General features: G+C 45.9%; 1 protein-coding gene across 4 annotated transcripts in view; it reads right to left on the bottom strand.

Annotated features, from left to right (window-relative positions):
* The window catches only part of Arpc1 (Actin-related protein 2/3 complex, subunit 1A), a 67,334-nt gene that overhangs the window by 34,772 nt on the left and 15,409 nt on the right, over positions 1–17,153 (bottom strand). For all 4 annotated transcript variants that reach the window (XM_045745638.2, XM_045745636.2, XM_045745639.2 and 1 more), the window contains exons 6-8: positions 11,397–11,514; positions 5,783–5,961; positions 5,357–5,460 (exon numbers count right to left, since the gene is read on the bottom strand). In XM_045745638.2, the coding sequence (XP_045601594.1) occupies positions 5,357–5,460; positions 5,783–5,961; positions 11,397–11,514 (401 nt within the window). The remainder of the gene's footprint in view (positions 1–5,356; positions 5,461–5,782; positions 5,962–11,396; positions 11,515–17,153) is intronic.

The raw sequence follows: 17,153 nt of genomic DNA, 5'->3' as shown, positions 1-17,153 counted from the left end.
AGTCAGCGAATCGAAATGAACCACATCTGGCTGCCTCCAAGACCTGCAGGCATGAAACCAGCCATAGAACTTCCAAAAATATGTAAACAAATGATTGAAAACCTTATAAGCCAAGCACCTGTTCTTTTGCTTCCCCCCCAAACCCCATTGTTTGGGGGGAGGAGGGAACCAGGCCACAGCTCACAGGCCACTTTACCTGCTTGATGGGATTCTGGAAATTCTTCTACTCCTCAAGCCCAGCCCAAGGCCAGGCTAGACTTGTGAGAGCTTGGTCCACCAGGCTGTTACTTGGAGCGGCCCGCAGGCCCACATACCCACCACAGCGCAGTTGGTGTGGCAATCCTTGAAGAAAACTATCTAGTTTCCTCTTGAAGATGTCCACGGTTGTTCCGGCAATATTTCTTATACTCGCTGGGAGGATGTTGAACAGCCGCAGACCTCTGATATTTATACAGTGTTCTCTGTTTGTGCCTATGGCACCTCTGCTCTTCACTGGCTCTATTCTGCATTTTCTTCCATATCGTTCACTCCAGTATGTTGTTATTTTACTGTGTAGATTTGGGACCTGGCCCTCCAGTATTTTCCATGTCTATATTATTTGATATCTCTCTCATCTCCTTTCTAGTGAGTATATTTGCAGAGCTCTGAGACAATCCCAATAATTTATGTGCTTTATCTCGTCAATGTTTGCAGTAAATGTTCTCTGTACAGTATTCCTTCTATTAGGGAATACATATATAGACTATATGTAGACTCTATAGACTCGACAGGACAGCACAAGTGATTTGAATAGCCATGCCACTCAAGCGAGCGGGACCAGCAAAACAGCGCCAAGGAACAGGAGAAAATAAAGGAAGGTCTGTTAGCCAGGAAGACTCCGGAACCTTGCAACACACCCAACAGGGTAAGAGGATCTGAAAACAAAGGTTGGGTCTAACTGGGCCATGCAAGACTCAAAAATGCCCCATGACCTCTGAAAGGAGAACCCGTGTGCAAGGAAACCTCCAGAAGGACGACCTGGCATACCCAAAGCCCAAAAGCAAACACAGGTGAACTGAGGAAAAAGCTGCACGCAAGCCAACTCATACAGGTAAGGGGGTAAGAAAACTTTACTCTGTGTACCAAAGATGTTAGGAACCACAGTGTCAAAGGGGACCATGGCCCCAACTCCGACACTCCCCAAGCTTGGAAATTGCAATGGAGGGCCCTGGGGCAGAGCCATCGTCCACACGCACTGCCCAGAAAGACCAGCAGAGTCAAGGGAAGAGGCCTCGAAGGACGAGGCCAACTGAAAAAAAATGCCCAGAAGCCTCGGCAGGACCAAGAGGCTCAACTGCCTTCCCACCCAAATCTGAAGGGGCAACCCCTAAAGCCACCCAAGCAAAACCCCATTCCAAACCTGAAACAACCAGAAGGTTGTTTCAGGTTTGGGGTGGGGTTTGAACAACCTTGAAGGTTGTTCAAGGTTGTCTCGGGACCAGAAGCGATGTTGGAGGACAGGAAGGAGAGCGAACCATGCCAAAAGAAGGAAAGAGGTGGTGCGGTCAGAGCCAAGGTCAAGGAGACCAACACCTTCAAGACCAGGACACAAAAAACTACCTGGGGCAGCTCTAGGGCTTCCAAATGGGCATATAACCTAGACTGCTGTAACAAAGAACCTAAAACGAAGAGCAGTCACTGCCTGATAGGCTCAAGCATCAACATGAAGGCCAATAAGGAGAGTAACCTGATGGAAACCACATCCCACTGGACAGAGCAAAGGTGTCACCGACTCAACAAAACGAAACTGCTCGAAACGCTTTGCGTAATAGTGGCTTTAGGCATTGTATGTACTAGCTCTATCTATAAATCCATCAATGTTTGTATCTCACCTTGTATGTATGTACTTTACCTGAATAAACATTTGATTTGAACAAGCAGCAAGACAGAGGCAGGCAGAATGAATGTTGCCTTGTGGCTCAGACAAAGCACAACCCTCCTCTCGCCAGAAGCGAGGACAGGGTCGAGGGCACCCCAGAGGCCCCCCCCTAACTCGCTGGGAATTACCAGGACCTAAAGGGTACAATCCAAGCAAGATAACCAGGTACTAGGATGCAACACCAGTACTCTTTAAAGTTCCAGGTAAATTAACCCAGTCTGGCTAAGACAGCTGGAAAAACCCTACCTTGGTGTGCTGAAGTGCAGCATGCGTGTAACCAGTGTACCTCACCAGCCAAGGCACTCCAATCGAGAAAAAGACGGAAGCGAAAAACCCAAGGCTCACTCCAACGTGAAGGCTACCGTAAGTGAAGTGGACCCCTAAAGGAATGCCACCTGAACTCTCTAGGGAAAAATACCCTGGCAACGTAAGGGAAGCACTACGGAATGTCCCAGGAAGGTAACCATGAATACATGCAGCTCCAAGTGCACTAAACTCTTGGCTCACATGCACAAAAATGCAAGGAACAACCACCAAGGCAAAAGAAAACCCAAGGAAGACACTGGGGCTACAGCAACTGTGTTAGGCACGGCACACATCAGAGGATCACTGAAGGTATAGTGCCTGTGAGTCATGGCCATGCTACCTCTTCCCCCCCCCCCCCCCTCATTTGGGGGAAGGTGGTGTGAATGAGTGAGTGCTATCTTATAACGTTTTTTATAATTTGCTTACATTGTTTGGGAAGTTCTATGGCCAGATTTGAGCCTCCAAGTCTGGGAGGTAGCCAGATTTAGTTTGTTTTGACTCGCTAACTTTCTCGGTGGTGGTATAAATAATTTACGGTAATACTGTATATAAATGACACAGCTCCCTTCGCTTCTGTCAGGTGACCAGAGAACTCCATGACTGATGGCACCAAGTAGTTGGCACCTACATTGGAGATGGTAACTTCAGGGAGCCACAATGGGCTCCCACCAGAAAAATAAATTATTTATATAAAAAGCATAAACCATACTATTAAATACCCATGCACACACTCTCCCGCTTATTAGACCCAGGCAGATAAATCAAACCAAATACACTGAGATACGTAAGCCTGAGTCTGTTCATGAGCCTAACAAACGGAAGTGGTTGAGAAAGCAACCGAGAGAGCCTGGCTTAGAAATAGGGCATCAAATAAAATTAAATACTCTGTCCTATGCAGGTACTTCAGTTGTTCCCTTTTAGTCAAGGATTCCCTGAGCATGCTTTTAGTAGCTTAGACTACAACTGCAGCTTGCCTATAACTCAGACTATTATGGTGGCCAGTGTTGCTATCTGGTGGTGCTGCAGAGTGGTCAGATGGGGTGGCAGCCTCACTTGGTCAAGAACTCAACGGATTCTTACCCATTTTACCTACTGTTGTCACGCACATTGCAAACACCTATGGCATAATACACTAAAAATGGTATACCAAAGTTAAATTGCCCCACATTTATTTTGTATTAATGTTATACATTACTCCAGTCCTGTCTCCCTGTCAGATATTGGACATTTGTAACTACTTCAAGAGACTGCCCCTACCAGTCAGAGCCCTGCTCAGTTGTACAGTCCAACATAAGTGTGCATGTTTCAAGTCAATACAATGAGAAATACAAACTTTTCTCACAATCAAGAAATAAACAAGTAACTACTGAAATACAATATACAAATACTGTAGCTGCCACGGGGGTCAAACGATTCAGTTTCAACAGACAGCAAAACTTCTTTACTCAAACTTAAGCAAATATATATCAATATAATCAAGCAGTGTCCAGATGTTTAACACTATCGGTCGCTTTGGACATCGATCACATCCATTTTTTTTCTCTCGAGTCCTAGCCGTGGACAGGACTCGCGTCCACTACAAAAATATTTGTATAAAATTCATTTTTTATCCGATTGACCTCGGGATAATTTCAAAATAAGCGCCTTTAAAATGTGCACAATTTGATACCAAAATGAAAGATGTAACACGAACCTTGATGTCAGAACACTTGAAAGATTATAAATATGTTTTTGGGTCTAAATTGTAAATTTTAAAATATTTGTTAAAATTCTATTTATTGTGCTATTATTATGGGACTAGTTTTAAAATGCACTCCTTTATATTGTGAATAATTTGATACCAAAATGAACGATGTAACATGAAAATTTATGTCAGAACACTGGAAATATATAAATAATTTTGATGATGAGCGTCCAAAATTAAAATATGTTAAAATTCCAGTTAATGCTCTATTATTATGGGACTAGTTTTAAAATGCGCGCCTTTATTTTGCGAACAATTTGATACCAAAATGAGCGATGTAACATGAAAATTGATGTTATCAAACTGAACGAGTATACACATTAGGTTGTGGTGTGCAAATTGGTGCTCGTTCACGGGTAACTTTAGGCTTTGCTGCGGGGAGTCTTGCCAGGCTTTTGGACATTATATGCATATACATCTGCAGGGAATTTAATTGCGAACACAATGATACCAAAACAAACGATGTAGCACAAGAATTAAGGTGAGAAAACTGAAACGAGTATACACATTAAGGCGTTGCCGCACACTCGCCCGCACCATTGGCCCCATGACGTCAATGTCTGCGGTGCGCGGGTGGCGCTGGCGATAGTGTTAATAAAACTCCTTAGAAACATGAACAACATGGAGCAACTTAAAAAGAAACACTGAATTGAAATCTGGCAAACAGGCACCTTTCTTTAACCATCATTCTTAATACTTTAAGGTCTCAAGCAATTCCCAATGACATATTCAGGGTAACTAACAGGAAATGATATTTCAAATCTACGATAGATTGTATCTCTACCAGGGGAATCTAATGAAGGCTGACATTGCCTAATGATATGTCCATAAAGAGAGGACATGTCATCATGATAATTAGGAGTGGTGTTGAGTGAGGTGATGAAGAGACCTGAAAGGACACCAAAAGGAAGATGGAAACACAGGATAGTAAATATGAGAGTGGTATTGAGTAGGGTGATGAAGAGACCTGAAAGGACACCAAAGGGAAGATGGAAACACAGGAAGGTAAACATGAGAGTAGTGTGCCATGAAAGATTGAGGCAAGAAACTCTGCTGGATGGTGAGGTGCAGCACTCTGCTCAGCATACTTGATTTACAACTGAACGCTCCCAGGTTCTATTACTGGGCAAGAAGTAACATGTGCGCAAAGTTTTTTTCATCTCATGCCTCTGTTCACCCTGCAGTAAATAGATACCTGGAAATTTGGCAACTATTTTGGCTTCTGTCCTGGGACTGCTGTTGGTCAAGAGGGACCTTGATAAGCCAAAAAAAAGGCTTCCTGTCCCTGATAATGGGATGCCATATTACTGCATAAGCAAAATAAAGGTAAGTCCAAGAAAATTAAACAAAATAATATACAGTATGACAAAAAAGCAGTGTCGGCATACCTCAGACTGCCAGTTTCCTTTCTTTGGGCCACGTCAAGCTTGGTGACAAACGTCAGCTTCCCGGTGTCATCCACGGAGTACAGCATAGGACAACATCCATGACCCTGAAAAATTCATGTAATGTGCATTGCAAAAATGCAGGTGTTTGAGGTACAGAATTTTGAACTGAATAAAAATTTCTCTCATTTCTTTTATTAGAAGAATCTTTACTTTGTAATGACAATGAGTAACTTACCAGCAAAATAACCATAGGCCTTATTTAACAAAAAAAATTCTACAAAAAAAAGACAGCAAATCATTTAAAAATCAAAAAATATTAAAACCAAAGCTGATTAATAAGTTGACATCAATTATGAGTCAATGTAATAGACATGAGTAAGATTACAATGATTCTACTGTATCTGGTCGAGTGTTGACAGTACTTACCACAGCAACCAGAGAGTTGAGCGAGACCCATGTCACAGAAGTAAAGGGTAAATACTCAGTTTTCAGCTGGGATTTAGCCATTTCCTTGCCAGCATCAGCCACAGTGAGGCTAGAATCATGGCCAACCCAACAAACACGGTTACCATCACCAGAAAAACTCACACTGTGCACCCATCCACCTAACCACAAATAAATATATGTTACTTGTTATACCTCAAAAATTTACTATAAAGATTCTTTAAAAACTGGACAGCCTGGAGCTATCTTTAATATTAGATACTTTCAGTAAATACAGCAGATCAAACATGAATTAAAAAGAAGCTACACTAAAAACAGTAAAAAAATTTACATTTAATGAAAAACTAAATTTCAGGAAAAAACCAGCATTGAATGTAATGAAAGGCCAATTTTTGAGTGAGCCCCAGTAGCTCCCTGAAGCTATCTCACTGAGATGACCCCAACTACTAGATCATATCAGGTGTGGAGATGAGATGGGTCTTCCAGGGACCAGAGCCCTGGGGCCAAATTCACGAAGCAGTTACGCAAGCACTTACGAACCTGTACATCTTTTCTCAAACTTTGGCGGCTTTGTTTACAATTATTAAACAGTTAATGAGCTCCGAAGCACCAGGAGGCTGTTTATAACAATAACGACAATTGAGTGAGAAGTTTCCATGCTTGTAAACTGTTTAATAATCGTAACCAAAGCCGTCCAAGGTTGAGGAAAGATGTATAGGTTCGTAAGTACTTGCGTAACTGCTTCGTGAATCTGGCCCCTGGCCCCTGGTTTCCTGACCCTCTCAATGAGGTGCAGGAAGCAAGAGACACTGTCACCTCACTAGGGAAGGCACCCAGAAAGGCAGCAAACCAATACAGACCACTGCTGGGTTCAAAGAGACCAAAGCCTCACAACCCATCGAACAAATTCCCCCAACCAAGTAAGCAAACAATTGAAAATTTCTCAAAACAAGCATGCACTCATTTGCCTCGTCCCTTCCACTTGTTTGGGGGAGGGAGGGGAGGGGAGCTAGAGCTTATGCTATCCTCTGGCTCAAGCCTCAGTTTCTAAACAAATGAATTCAGAGCAACCCCAACTGACGACCTGGAAAGGAAGGGATGGGGGGAAACCAGGGAGTCACCGGGGCTCACCCATAAATTGGCATTTTATTACATTCAATGCTGATTTTCTGGGGGAAGGGGGAGCCCCCTTGTTGCTCCCTGAAGCTAACTACTCACAGAGAAGAAAACAAAGGGACTCACAAGGGGAAAAAGGAGGAACTGCAGGCAGTCAGCAAAAAGATGAGACACCAGGCCAAGAGACCTGGTGTCTCATCTTTTCATCATCTCATCTCATCATCTTGTCTCATCGACGAGACAAGCGTGGTGTCTCGTCACGCTTGTATTTCTCTGGACACCGGTCCAGAGAAATACAAGCGTGACGAGGCCCAGGAGCATTAACCAAGGTACCAGGCTACTAGTACCTTGTTCAAATGCCAGAACCCTCTCATGCCTGAATATCAACCCAGGGCATATTGGCTAAATCAGTTGCAAGAATGAAATATTTACAAACAGCATGGGCATGAGGATAGACCACAGGTTGGCTAGACGATGCCACTGCGGACAACCTGAGAAACATGAGCCTTGGAACGAGGAACCAAGGAAACAGAATCGACTCAAAAAGGATCCATCAGGAAATGCAGGAGATACTTAAAACTGATCCTGAAGAGTTACCGATGGAGGGACTCATGAGAAAGGAAACATTCAGGTCAGTTCCAATAGGTACAAAAAAACCCTCTCCTTGGAGCAAAATTCCATCATCTGAAGTGACGAAGACCCACATGAGGTCTACGGGAATCGAAGAGCCTCTACTTGACTTCCCCCCCATGCCCTGGGAACCAACCAGGAAGGTCCTGGGTCAGAGCATGTGTCCTCGTCCACTGCCTGGGGTAGAAAAGTGGAGTCCAGGGGAGAGGTTACAGAAGAAGGGGCTGGCTGGAAATAAACCTCAAATCCTCGGCAAAATCACCAGGCTCAACTGCCTCTGTGCCTGAATTGGAAGGAACCATTTCCAGACGTGGCTGAGCCACATTCCAAGCTAAACCCCTGCCCCAACCCGGAAACCCTCAGACGCTTCGAGGCCGGAAGCAGGAGGGAAAGAAGAAAGGCAGGATGAACTAAGCCAGAAGGGTAAGGAAGTGGTGGTGCAGATGGAGCTAAGGTAGGGTTCACCAACACCTCCAGTTCCGAGTCCCTAAACACAAGACAAGCCAACTCCGAGGCATCCAACCGAGCACACAAACTTAGATCACTGCACGCAGCAAAATGAACCCGCAAAGCAGTAGCCACCAGACATGCACTAACTTCATTAGGAGGGTCAGATTAAAAGAGCCAAATGGGAAGCACAACACTCACAGGACTCAGGGTCACAGGTGTCTCTGACCCAACAGATGGCATGAGGGAGGCAGAATGAATGATCGTTATCCCATGGCACAGATGACGAGCAACCCTCAAATTTGCACGAGGCAAGAATTGGTTTGGAGGAATACCCTAAAGCCCGACGGATCCACAGGGGATTTCCAGGGCCTGAAAGGTAAACCTAGTACTGAGATACTACACCAGACCTAAAAGTGAGCCAACACAGCCTAGGTTACATGGCTGTGAAGGGTGACCTCAGCGAACCATACATAGAAGCTTGCAAGCCACCAGTGCACTCCACCAGCCAATGCCTGCTCCCAACCCAGGTCAAAACAGGAAGGCGCTCTAAGGAAGCAACCCCACAAACACACCAGGGAAAAGAACCCTGTCAGTGCAGGGGCAACGCTAGAGAGCACTCAGGGAAGGGAACACCTGAGTTCATGCAGTTCTAAGCACACCAAAAGTTAGGCTCATGCTACACACAGTTTACAAAACGAAGTACAGAGGACCAAGTCCAGAGAAGCATCCTGGAGTCCTAGTGTAGATGTCTGGAATGCATCACATCCACTTGGGTACTGAGGGCTTGGGCCAATGGACAGCATGAGTCATGGTCATTCCCCTTCTTCCCCATATGAATAGCAGGTGTGGGGCAAGCGAGCGCACACAGATTTAACAAAACTTTATATTATTTGTTTACATTGTTACCTACGGAGGGTTCTGGGAGTTCTTCTACTCCCCGAACCCGGCCCGAGGCCAGGCTCAATAGGGGAGTTTGTCTGGCAGGTTGTAAGACTTTGGTACCTCCAAACCCAGCAGTGGTCTGTATTGGTTTGCTGACTTTCTGGGTGCCTTCCCTAGTGAGGTGGTGGAATGTTACCTGCTTCCTGAGTCTCTGTGAGAGGGCCAGGTTTTAGCTCTGGTTGCAGGTAAGACAAACTCATCTCCACAGCTGATGCATTCTAGTTGGGGCCATCTCAGCAAGATAACTCCAGGGAGCCACAAGGGGCTCCCTCAGAAATGCACCAGATCATATGACTGTGATTGAAGAATGATTTCATGGTCTCATATAATAGCATATCTCATGTTACAAATATTGTAATATATACAAATATAAGCTTTATTATTATTAAAACTAGCATAAAAGGCCTGCAAGACTGGTAAGATATAGTACAGCATATAATATCAATAACGTACAACACTATTCAAACACGACATAACTCGGGCATTCATCATTATTATATAGCCATGTTTCCAACTTCTATGGAGTTCCTGTACTTCCTGTACAGAATTTAACAACTTTCTTAACTTTGGCAGTTAACTTCCAAATTTAAGGAAGATGTATAGGAAAAGGATAAAGATATTACAGAATGACTTCAGTCCATTCACTATACATTACATGGCACCACAAAGAGCCAGAATAACCTCCCCCCCATCCCTGGTATTCAAAGGTATGCTACCAGACTATTCCCGGAAGTGAGAGGTATGATCTACGAGGAAAGGCTAAGAGAGCTGAACCTCACGTCCCAGGAAAACAGAAGAGAAAGGGGAGACGTGATAACCACCTACAAAATTCTCAGGGGAATTGACAGGGTGAACAAAGACACTCTTTAGCACGGGTGGAACACGAACAAAAGGACACAGGTGGAAACTTAGTACCCAAATGAGCCAAAGAAACATTAGAAATAATTTGTTCAGTGTCAGAGTAGTTAACAAATGGACTGCATTAAGCAGTGATGTGGTGGAGGCTGACTCCATACACAGTTTCAAATGTAGATTTGATAGGGCCCAGTAAGCTCAAGAATTTGTACACCAGTTGATTGACAGTTGAGAGGCGGGACCAAAGAGCCAAAGCTCAACCCTTGCAAGCAAAACTGAGTGAGTACAGCTAGGTGAGTACACAACAATCTACAGCAGCCCCCTTGTAAAGCTCCTTGTGAGCTTTATAGAATGGATCCATTCACCCACTTGGCCGAACACTTGTTGGGCGAGGTGGAGGATGTGCTGATTTGCTTAGAAATCAGGCCCAGAGATCCTGTGGGAAAGTTGTCCATTATTTGATAGGTGAAAATTAGTGAAGTTAACCAACAGGACATATTAGGGTATGAATTGTGACACTTAATATGGCTCCAATTCCATTTTAATGATATTTACTGATGTTTTGGCCCCCAGCCAAAGGTCCAAATAGAGGAATCAAGGATTCGAGATAAACCCAAGGTGAAGCTCTCCCCTCCGATGACCAGGTCTCTCAGGGGCAAAGTTCTGAAAACACCGGAGAAGATAAATCTGACTCTGCAACAACAGTGCTATTGGACACCCAGGGAAATAAGCCCTGAGCTCATTCAGCCCAAATCACAACCAAAGGCAAGCAAACACAACAAACCAGAGAGAAAACACATATGGCAAGCTTACACTAAAATAAAGGAAGACAACAAGAACAAGAAAATGGCCCCTGCAGGAGGAACAAAGTCCAAGGATGAGGAGCACTTAGCTTAAAGCATTAGGGCTTGCCCACCACTGGCAAAGGCACTACGGGCTCGCCATAGCCCGTGCTACTTGGAACTTTGTTCCAGGTAGCAAATCTTTAACAACAACAACACCACTGGCAGACCAGTGTACTACAGGTGCAACCTTCCACTTTAACATCCAGCAACACAACTGGCTGGTTAGGAGAGCCAGTTGCAGGCTAGAGATAGGCTGCCTGGTGGAGGTAATCAGTACTAATGAGTTTTGAGCTAGTTTCAGCGACTCCCTTATTCTGTGTAAATCATTTACAGAGTTATTTGACACTTTCAAGGCTTCATTTCCTGTGAACCCTACAGTTACCTGTAAAGCTCTGCCAACTTTTTGGAGGCTTTTTCCGGTTGGGTGGTGAACTGCCACCCACTTCCTGTGCCTCTGTGAGGGGGGGGGGGGGCCCAGGTACTAGCTCTAGGCCCCAGTAGTCCAAATACAACCTCCATGACTGTTGTGACTGAGTATGGAGCCTTCTTGGAGCCTTGGAGCCACCAAGATAACTTCAGGGAGCCACTAGGGGACTCCCCCAAGAAATCTGACTTTTCTAAATATTTTAAAGTTATAGAAATATCTATATAGATATTATAGAAAAAAAATTCTACAATAAGTGTTAAATTTACTTGTGAAAATCCTAGAGATTTTCAATTAGAGATAGGTTAAATCCTAGAGATAAAATCCTACTTACCTCCTCCAGTAGAATTAGAAAACTCCGTCATTAATTGGCCTAGAGGCATCTTTGCTCCCCAGGGCGTTGGTGTTGGTTTTGGCTCAATATCTTTAATCCATGCCGAAAATATACGCACCTGTCGGAGAATAAACACATTAAAATGTCTAGAATATATAGAATATATAGTCTAGAATAGAATATACATAGATATATATCTCTCTATATATCTAATGCCTCGCTCTATTCATAAGTACCCCAATAGCAGACTGAGGCAGTTCATCAAGGCTACTAGCATAGACTGGTCCACTTTCTCTGACACTTCCATAAAACCATTCTTTGTGTACACCCTCACCAAACCATTCTTTGTGTACACCCTCACCAAACCATTCTCTATACACACCCTCACCAAACCATTCTCTATACACACCCTCACCAAACCATTCTCTATAGACACCCTCACCAAACCATTCTCTGTAGACACCCTCACCAAACCATTCTCAATACACACCCTCACCAAACCATCCTCTATACACATCCTCACCAAACCATTCACTATACACACCCTCACCAAACCATTCTCTATAGACATCCTCACCAAACCATTCTCTATAGACACCCCTCACCAAACCATTCTCTATAGACACCCCTCACCAAACCATTCACTATACACACCCTCACCAAACCATTCTCTATAGACATCCTCACCAAACCATTCTCTATAGACACCCCTCACCAAACCATTCTCTATAGACACCCCTCACCAAACCATTCACTATACACACCCTCACCAAACCATTCTCTATAGACATCCTCACCAAACCATTCTCTATAGACACCCCTCACCAAACCATTCTCTATAGACACCCCTCACCAAACCATTCTCTATACACACCCTCACCAAACCATCCTCTATACACATCCTCACCAAACCATCCTCTATACACATCCTCACCAAACCATTCTCTATACACATAACTTCCTTGGCAGCACTCAGTAGCTCCCTGGGGTTTAAAGCTTTGGCGCCACATTGCTTCCCATCCAAATCGGATGTCTGGTCTATTGAAAACCAGGACCATAATGAATCACTGCAAAGCAGATGAGGTGGAGCCAGACTACAGAGCCTGGAGGAAGGCAAAAGCACTACAAGGCATGCCAAAATGACAAACTCGTGAAAAATAGTGTGCGTCCAAGGTAACAAAAAAGTCACATAGAGAGGCTTGACAAGCAAATGCTGCTCACAAAGCCTAAACCAGGGCCAAGCCATACAGAAATAGATTAAGTGCTAGAGAGAGATCACAAGAACAATACACGAAAAGCCCTGAGATGAAACTGGTAAACCAGAAGCCGTTGAAGGGCCCATGAAGCATGCAACTGAGTCCCAGCAGTGAGAAAAGGGATGAAACCAGAAAAACTACTAGAGAGCCCAAGGTCAAACCCTGCTCAGAAGATAAACTACATCAACTCAAAGATGAGACAACTGGCTGCAACCTGTGACTCAAAGCCACACAAGAGCTGCTGGGACCAGGAACATTCACCAAATACCGAGCGCCAAGGACCCTGTTCAGCCTCAAAAACCCCCATGCCCGAATCTCAGCCAAAGACATGTTCCCAAATGCGGCAGCCAAAGCAGCATACCTAAGAACATCATGGACATGAGGGTAGACTGCAAGCTGGCGATATTTAATAATCCTGCGGATGACCTGAGACACCCGAGCCCTGGTACAGGGAAAGAGGAAAAACAGGTCAACTTAAAGCGTGTCCATAGCCACAGAAACCGAGGCGAGCAGGTAACGGTGCAGAGCCGCAATCGGGCACAACACATGATGCACTTCCAGCCTGACTAACCAAGCATCAAGAAACCAAGGGCTCCTCCGGAAGCCCATCGTCTCGTTCTGTGGCAGAAAAGGAGGAGACGGCCGCATCCGAACAAAACGGCCACCAGGATTGCAAGAGCAAAACATCTGTGTGGGAGGAGAGCATGAAGCTCACCGACCCGACCCCCAGAGGCCAATGCCAACAGAAACAGAGCCTTCTGTAAACATTCTTGAACCGAAAGGGTCACCCCAAACTGAGGAGAAGAGAGAAAGAAGAGCCCCGGTCCAAGGACCAAGGCAGCTCAGGTGGCACATGAGCAGGCCAGAAGTGAAACAAAACATGAGAAAACATACGGAACGGGAAGAAAGGGACAGCCACCCTGAACGCAAGCTAGAGTGGCTCCGCCAGTGCCGCACGATAAGAGGCAACAGAATTCGGCAGAAAATGCCGGTCCTGAAAGAGCCAAGAAAGAAAGGACAAGACAACCCGCACAGAAAGAGAAGACAACGGACAAAGAGAAAGGAAATGGCAAAAAGAACGCCAAGAAACTACATACAGTCGCCGAGACGACGACTGCAGGTGGGACACCTTCAATGAAGTCTCCTGACCACCACACAAGTGGTGATACACCTGCGTCAAAAATACCAGACATGAAGAGCAGAGGAGTAGATGGAAAGAGCCTTATACCGGACTGGCCACCACGGGGCCACAAGGAGGACACTCCTGCAGGAAGACTCCAACCAAGTCAGAACCCGAAGCAACAGCTGGACCGGGGGGAAGAGGTACAGGTAAATCCCAATGCAACCAGCCCTACCAAAAATTGTTCACCCCAATGACTCAGCGGCCGGGTAAGGGCGCCACATATCTCAGGAGATGCCGGAACCACGCCGGCACGAAGAGGTCCACCTCCAGGGAGCCTGTGCGACCGGCAGAGCAACTGAAGGAGTCGACGTTGATTGTCCATGCCGTGGGCAGGGGGAGGAACCGGGACAGGTCGTCCGTAAGGACATCGGACACACCCCAGATGTGAACTGCAGGGATAGCTAAACCCCGAGAACCAGCAGATGAGTCACTCGAAGCGTCTAACCCCAAAGAGTCAAGTACAAAAGAGTACGCCCGCAGTTCAGACAATGAACCACCGGAGCACAGTCCGAAGGGAGCCTGATTGTAGAGCTCTGAGCGACCCAGACCCAACGCAGCGAAAGCCAGACCACCATAAACTCTTGCACCATGCTGAGAGCCTGACAGAAGGACAGAGCCCACCGCCCCAGGCTGGCCTAGTGAGTACTGGTCACAAAACCCTAGCCGAGAGCTGAGGTATCCGTTAACACAACGAGCGAGGGCTCGGGAAGGCGCCAAGCCACTGAACCACAAAAAAAAAAAACAGAAAGGAAGCCCACGGGGATAGAACCAGGCAGCTGTGAGAGAGGCGGAAGGGATGCCCTCGAAGGAACCAGACAGGCACTGAAGCCAAACTCAAACCGGTGGGTAAACTAGCACAGAGAAATTCAGACTTCAATACAGCTGCTCGAGCAAATGCCAAGTGACCCTGGACCCCCCCTCCCCCCAGGAACAGCAGGAGGTGGGACTGCAGCTGCAGCAATGCTGCAGGAGGGAGACAGAAGCGGTCCGAGAGTCCCACACAAGGCCCAGCCAGGTCCGAACCTGGGACGGAAACCAAATGGGACTTCCTCCAGTTCACCCTAACCTCCACAAAGAAAACCCTGAGAAGAAGAAAACCTTTGGAATGAAACCGAAGAAGCCAAAGGAACCCAGAAATGAACCCGAGGGAAAGCCCAAACCACCAGATTTGCTGGCGGAAAATGCACCACGGAAAGGAAGGGCCTGACACATGACCCTGACAGAACCCCTCGGGAAAACGGCAAAAAAGCAAACTGAAAACCTATGGCCGAAGGTGTGGGAGCCAGCAGAACATACAGGGCACAGACTCTGGGCCCAAAATCAGGGCCCCTGAAGACAAACACAGACAGAAAATACATGATTGCACGAAAAGACCAATAACCAACTGGTCCCATGGAACATACAGGGCAGGAAGCCCTGAAAGAAAGAACAAAACAGAGACAGCAATGGGAGGATAAAAAAAACTCCAGACGGAGGCAAAAAAAAATGCCCCAAAACATGAACTCACATGCCCAGCAGTCACATGTAAACAAACAAGCCGCAGCACCACCCTGGTAGCAAGGCAGGGAAGAGCCCATGGTAAAGCAAAATGGCCACCAAAACAAAAATAGAAGCGTCCGACATAAGGGAGCCCAAATCACGCCAATAAATGGGGAAAAACCAAAGCAGATGGGACGGAGGGACAAAAATAAAACCCACCCAGAAGGCACAAGGCCAAAGCAGGGACAAACAGCCCTAGAACTGCTAATGGGCTCCCCTCCCCCCACAACCCCGGGAACCCCCAACAGAGGCCCCGGGGGCAGAGCCACCTTCCACGCCCATTACCCTACAAGAAAGGCAGAGTCCAAGGGAAAGGCAACAAGAAGGGGGCCTGCTGGTAAGGCCCAGAAGCCTCGGTGGGAGGAGCAGGCTCAAAGGCTTCCATCTCTGCACGAAAGCTCCGAAACCCCAGCTGGCACCAAGGGAGGGGTAAATGCCGAGTAGCAGGAACCCCTTACTGAAGTGAAGGCATGAAAGCTCTAGGAAGGGCAACCCTATAACCCAAGGGTTGTATTTAGAGGATGCTTAGGGAAAGCAGTCCTAAGTACATGCAGTTCCAGTACACTACGTTATTCCTGGCCAACATGCCACAAACAGCGGGAAATACCACAAGGGCACAAAATCCTGCAGGAAACTGAGGCCAGAGTTGACAAGCACCCCAGAGCGCTTCAGCCTGCGAACCGAGGAGCTGGGCAGCCTGTGTAGGGGCCTGGGGCTCCCCCCTCCCCCTCCCCTGAGTGGACAAGCAATGCGGCGGCAGTGGTTAATGTTTGCTTGTTTTCCTAGTTTTCTTTTGGGAGTTCTGTTTCTCTGATCGGTCTTGTTTTTTTGGCAATTTCCTACCATGTGTGGTAGGAAAAAGCCCCAGTCGATGGCGGACAACGAATACCCCAAATACAAGGGGGGTTTCCCTAGGCCATTGCTCCCTGCGCCTCTCTAAGGGGGCCAGGCTTTCTCTCATGGTCCCCGGTAGGCAGAACTCCACTGACTGAAGCCCCAGATTAATATAGCGTATATCAGTCCTATATAGCTCCAGGGAGCTGAAGGGGCTCCCCACAGAAAAACTACTTTAGTTTGTTTCATCATACATTTATTGAAATATATTTTTAATGTGTTTTTTTGTACCCTCAACTCTTACCACCTTTAAGATCCACTGTATAGTTGTTTATATTTTGGGCAAGAGAATTGCTATACAGGATGTGAAACTTGTATTTCTGGATGTGATGTTTTGTGTTGCCACATCAGGCCACCAGGGCTGCACACCCGGCGGTGGCGCACCACCATAGCACTCTGGTTCTGTTGTCATCTACTCATTGCATATAGCTGACAGGGGGATGAAAGTTTAACATTCCTTTCAAATGTCTTCATTTTCATTTATATAATAAATAAATGTTTCTTAGAGGTAACACAGTCGTTAAATAATGTATGACATATTAGGCGTGGGTTATGTATGCTGGGTAAGGTGGCGAGATGTGAGCTTCCTTCATAACTGTCAACGTATCGTAAGCAATTTATCAAAGTTTGTGATAACAGACCGTGATAACTCAGCTAGTTTTCAATATTTTATTATTAGCAACGATTTATGTGCCTAGAGAACTTAGCCAGTACGCTCATCGGGCTCCCTAGCCTATGGCGCTCGGTCTCACATCCGTACTATGGCCACATTAGATGCAGGGCAATTTTTTTTATACATTTAAAAATAAAAAACATGCATCTTATACACTAACAAATATGGTATGTTAGGTAGGTAGCTTGCAAAGATACGAAGGGGTACCTCCC

The sequence above is a fragment of the Procambarus clarkii genome, chromosome 16 (genome assembly GCF_040958095.1).
Source record: "Procambarus clarkii isolate CNS0578487 chromosome 16, FALCON_Pclarkii_2.0, whole genome shotgun sequence".
In the NCBI taxonomy this organism is placed as follows: domain Eukaryota; kingdom Metazoa; phylum Arthropoda; class Malacostraca; order Decapoda; family Cambaridae; genus Procambarus; species Procambarus clarkii.
The sequence above is the reverse complement of the archived record's forward strand: the minus strand, read 5'-3'. Positions and strand labels throughout refer to the sequence as shown.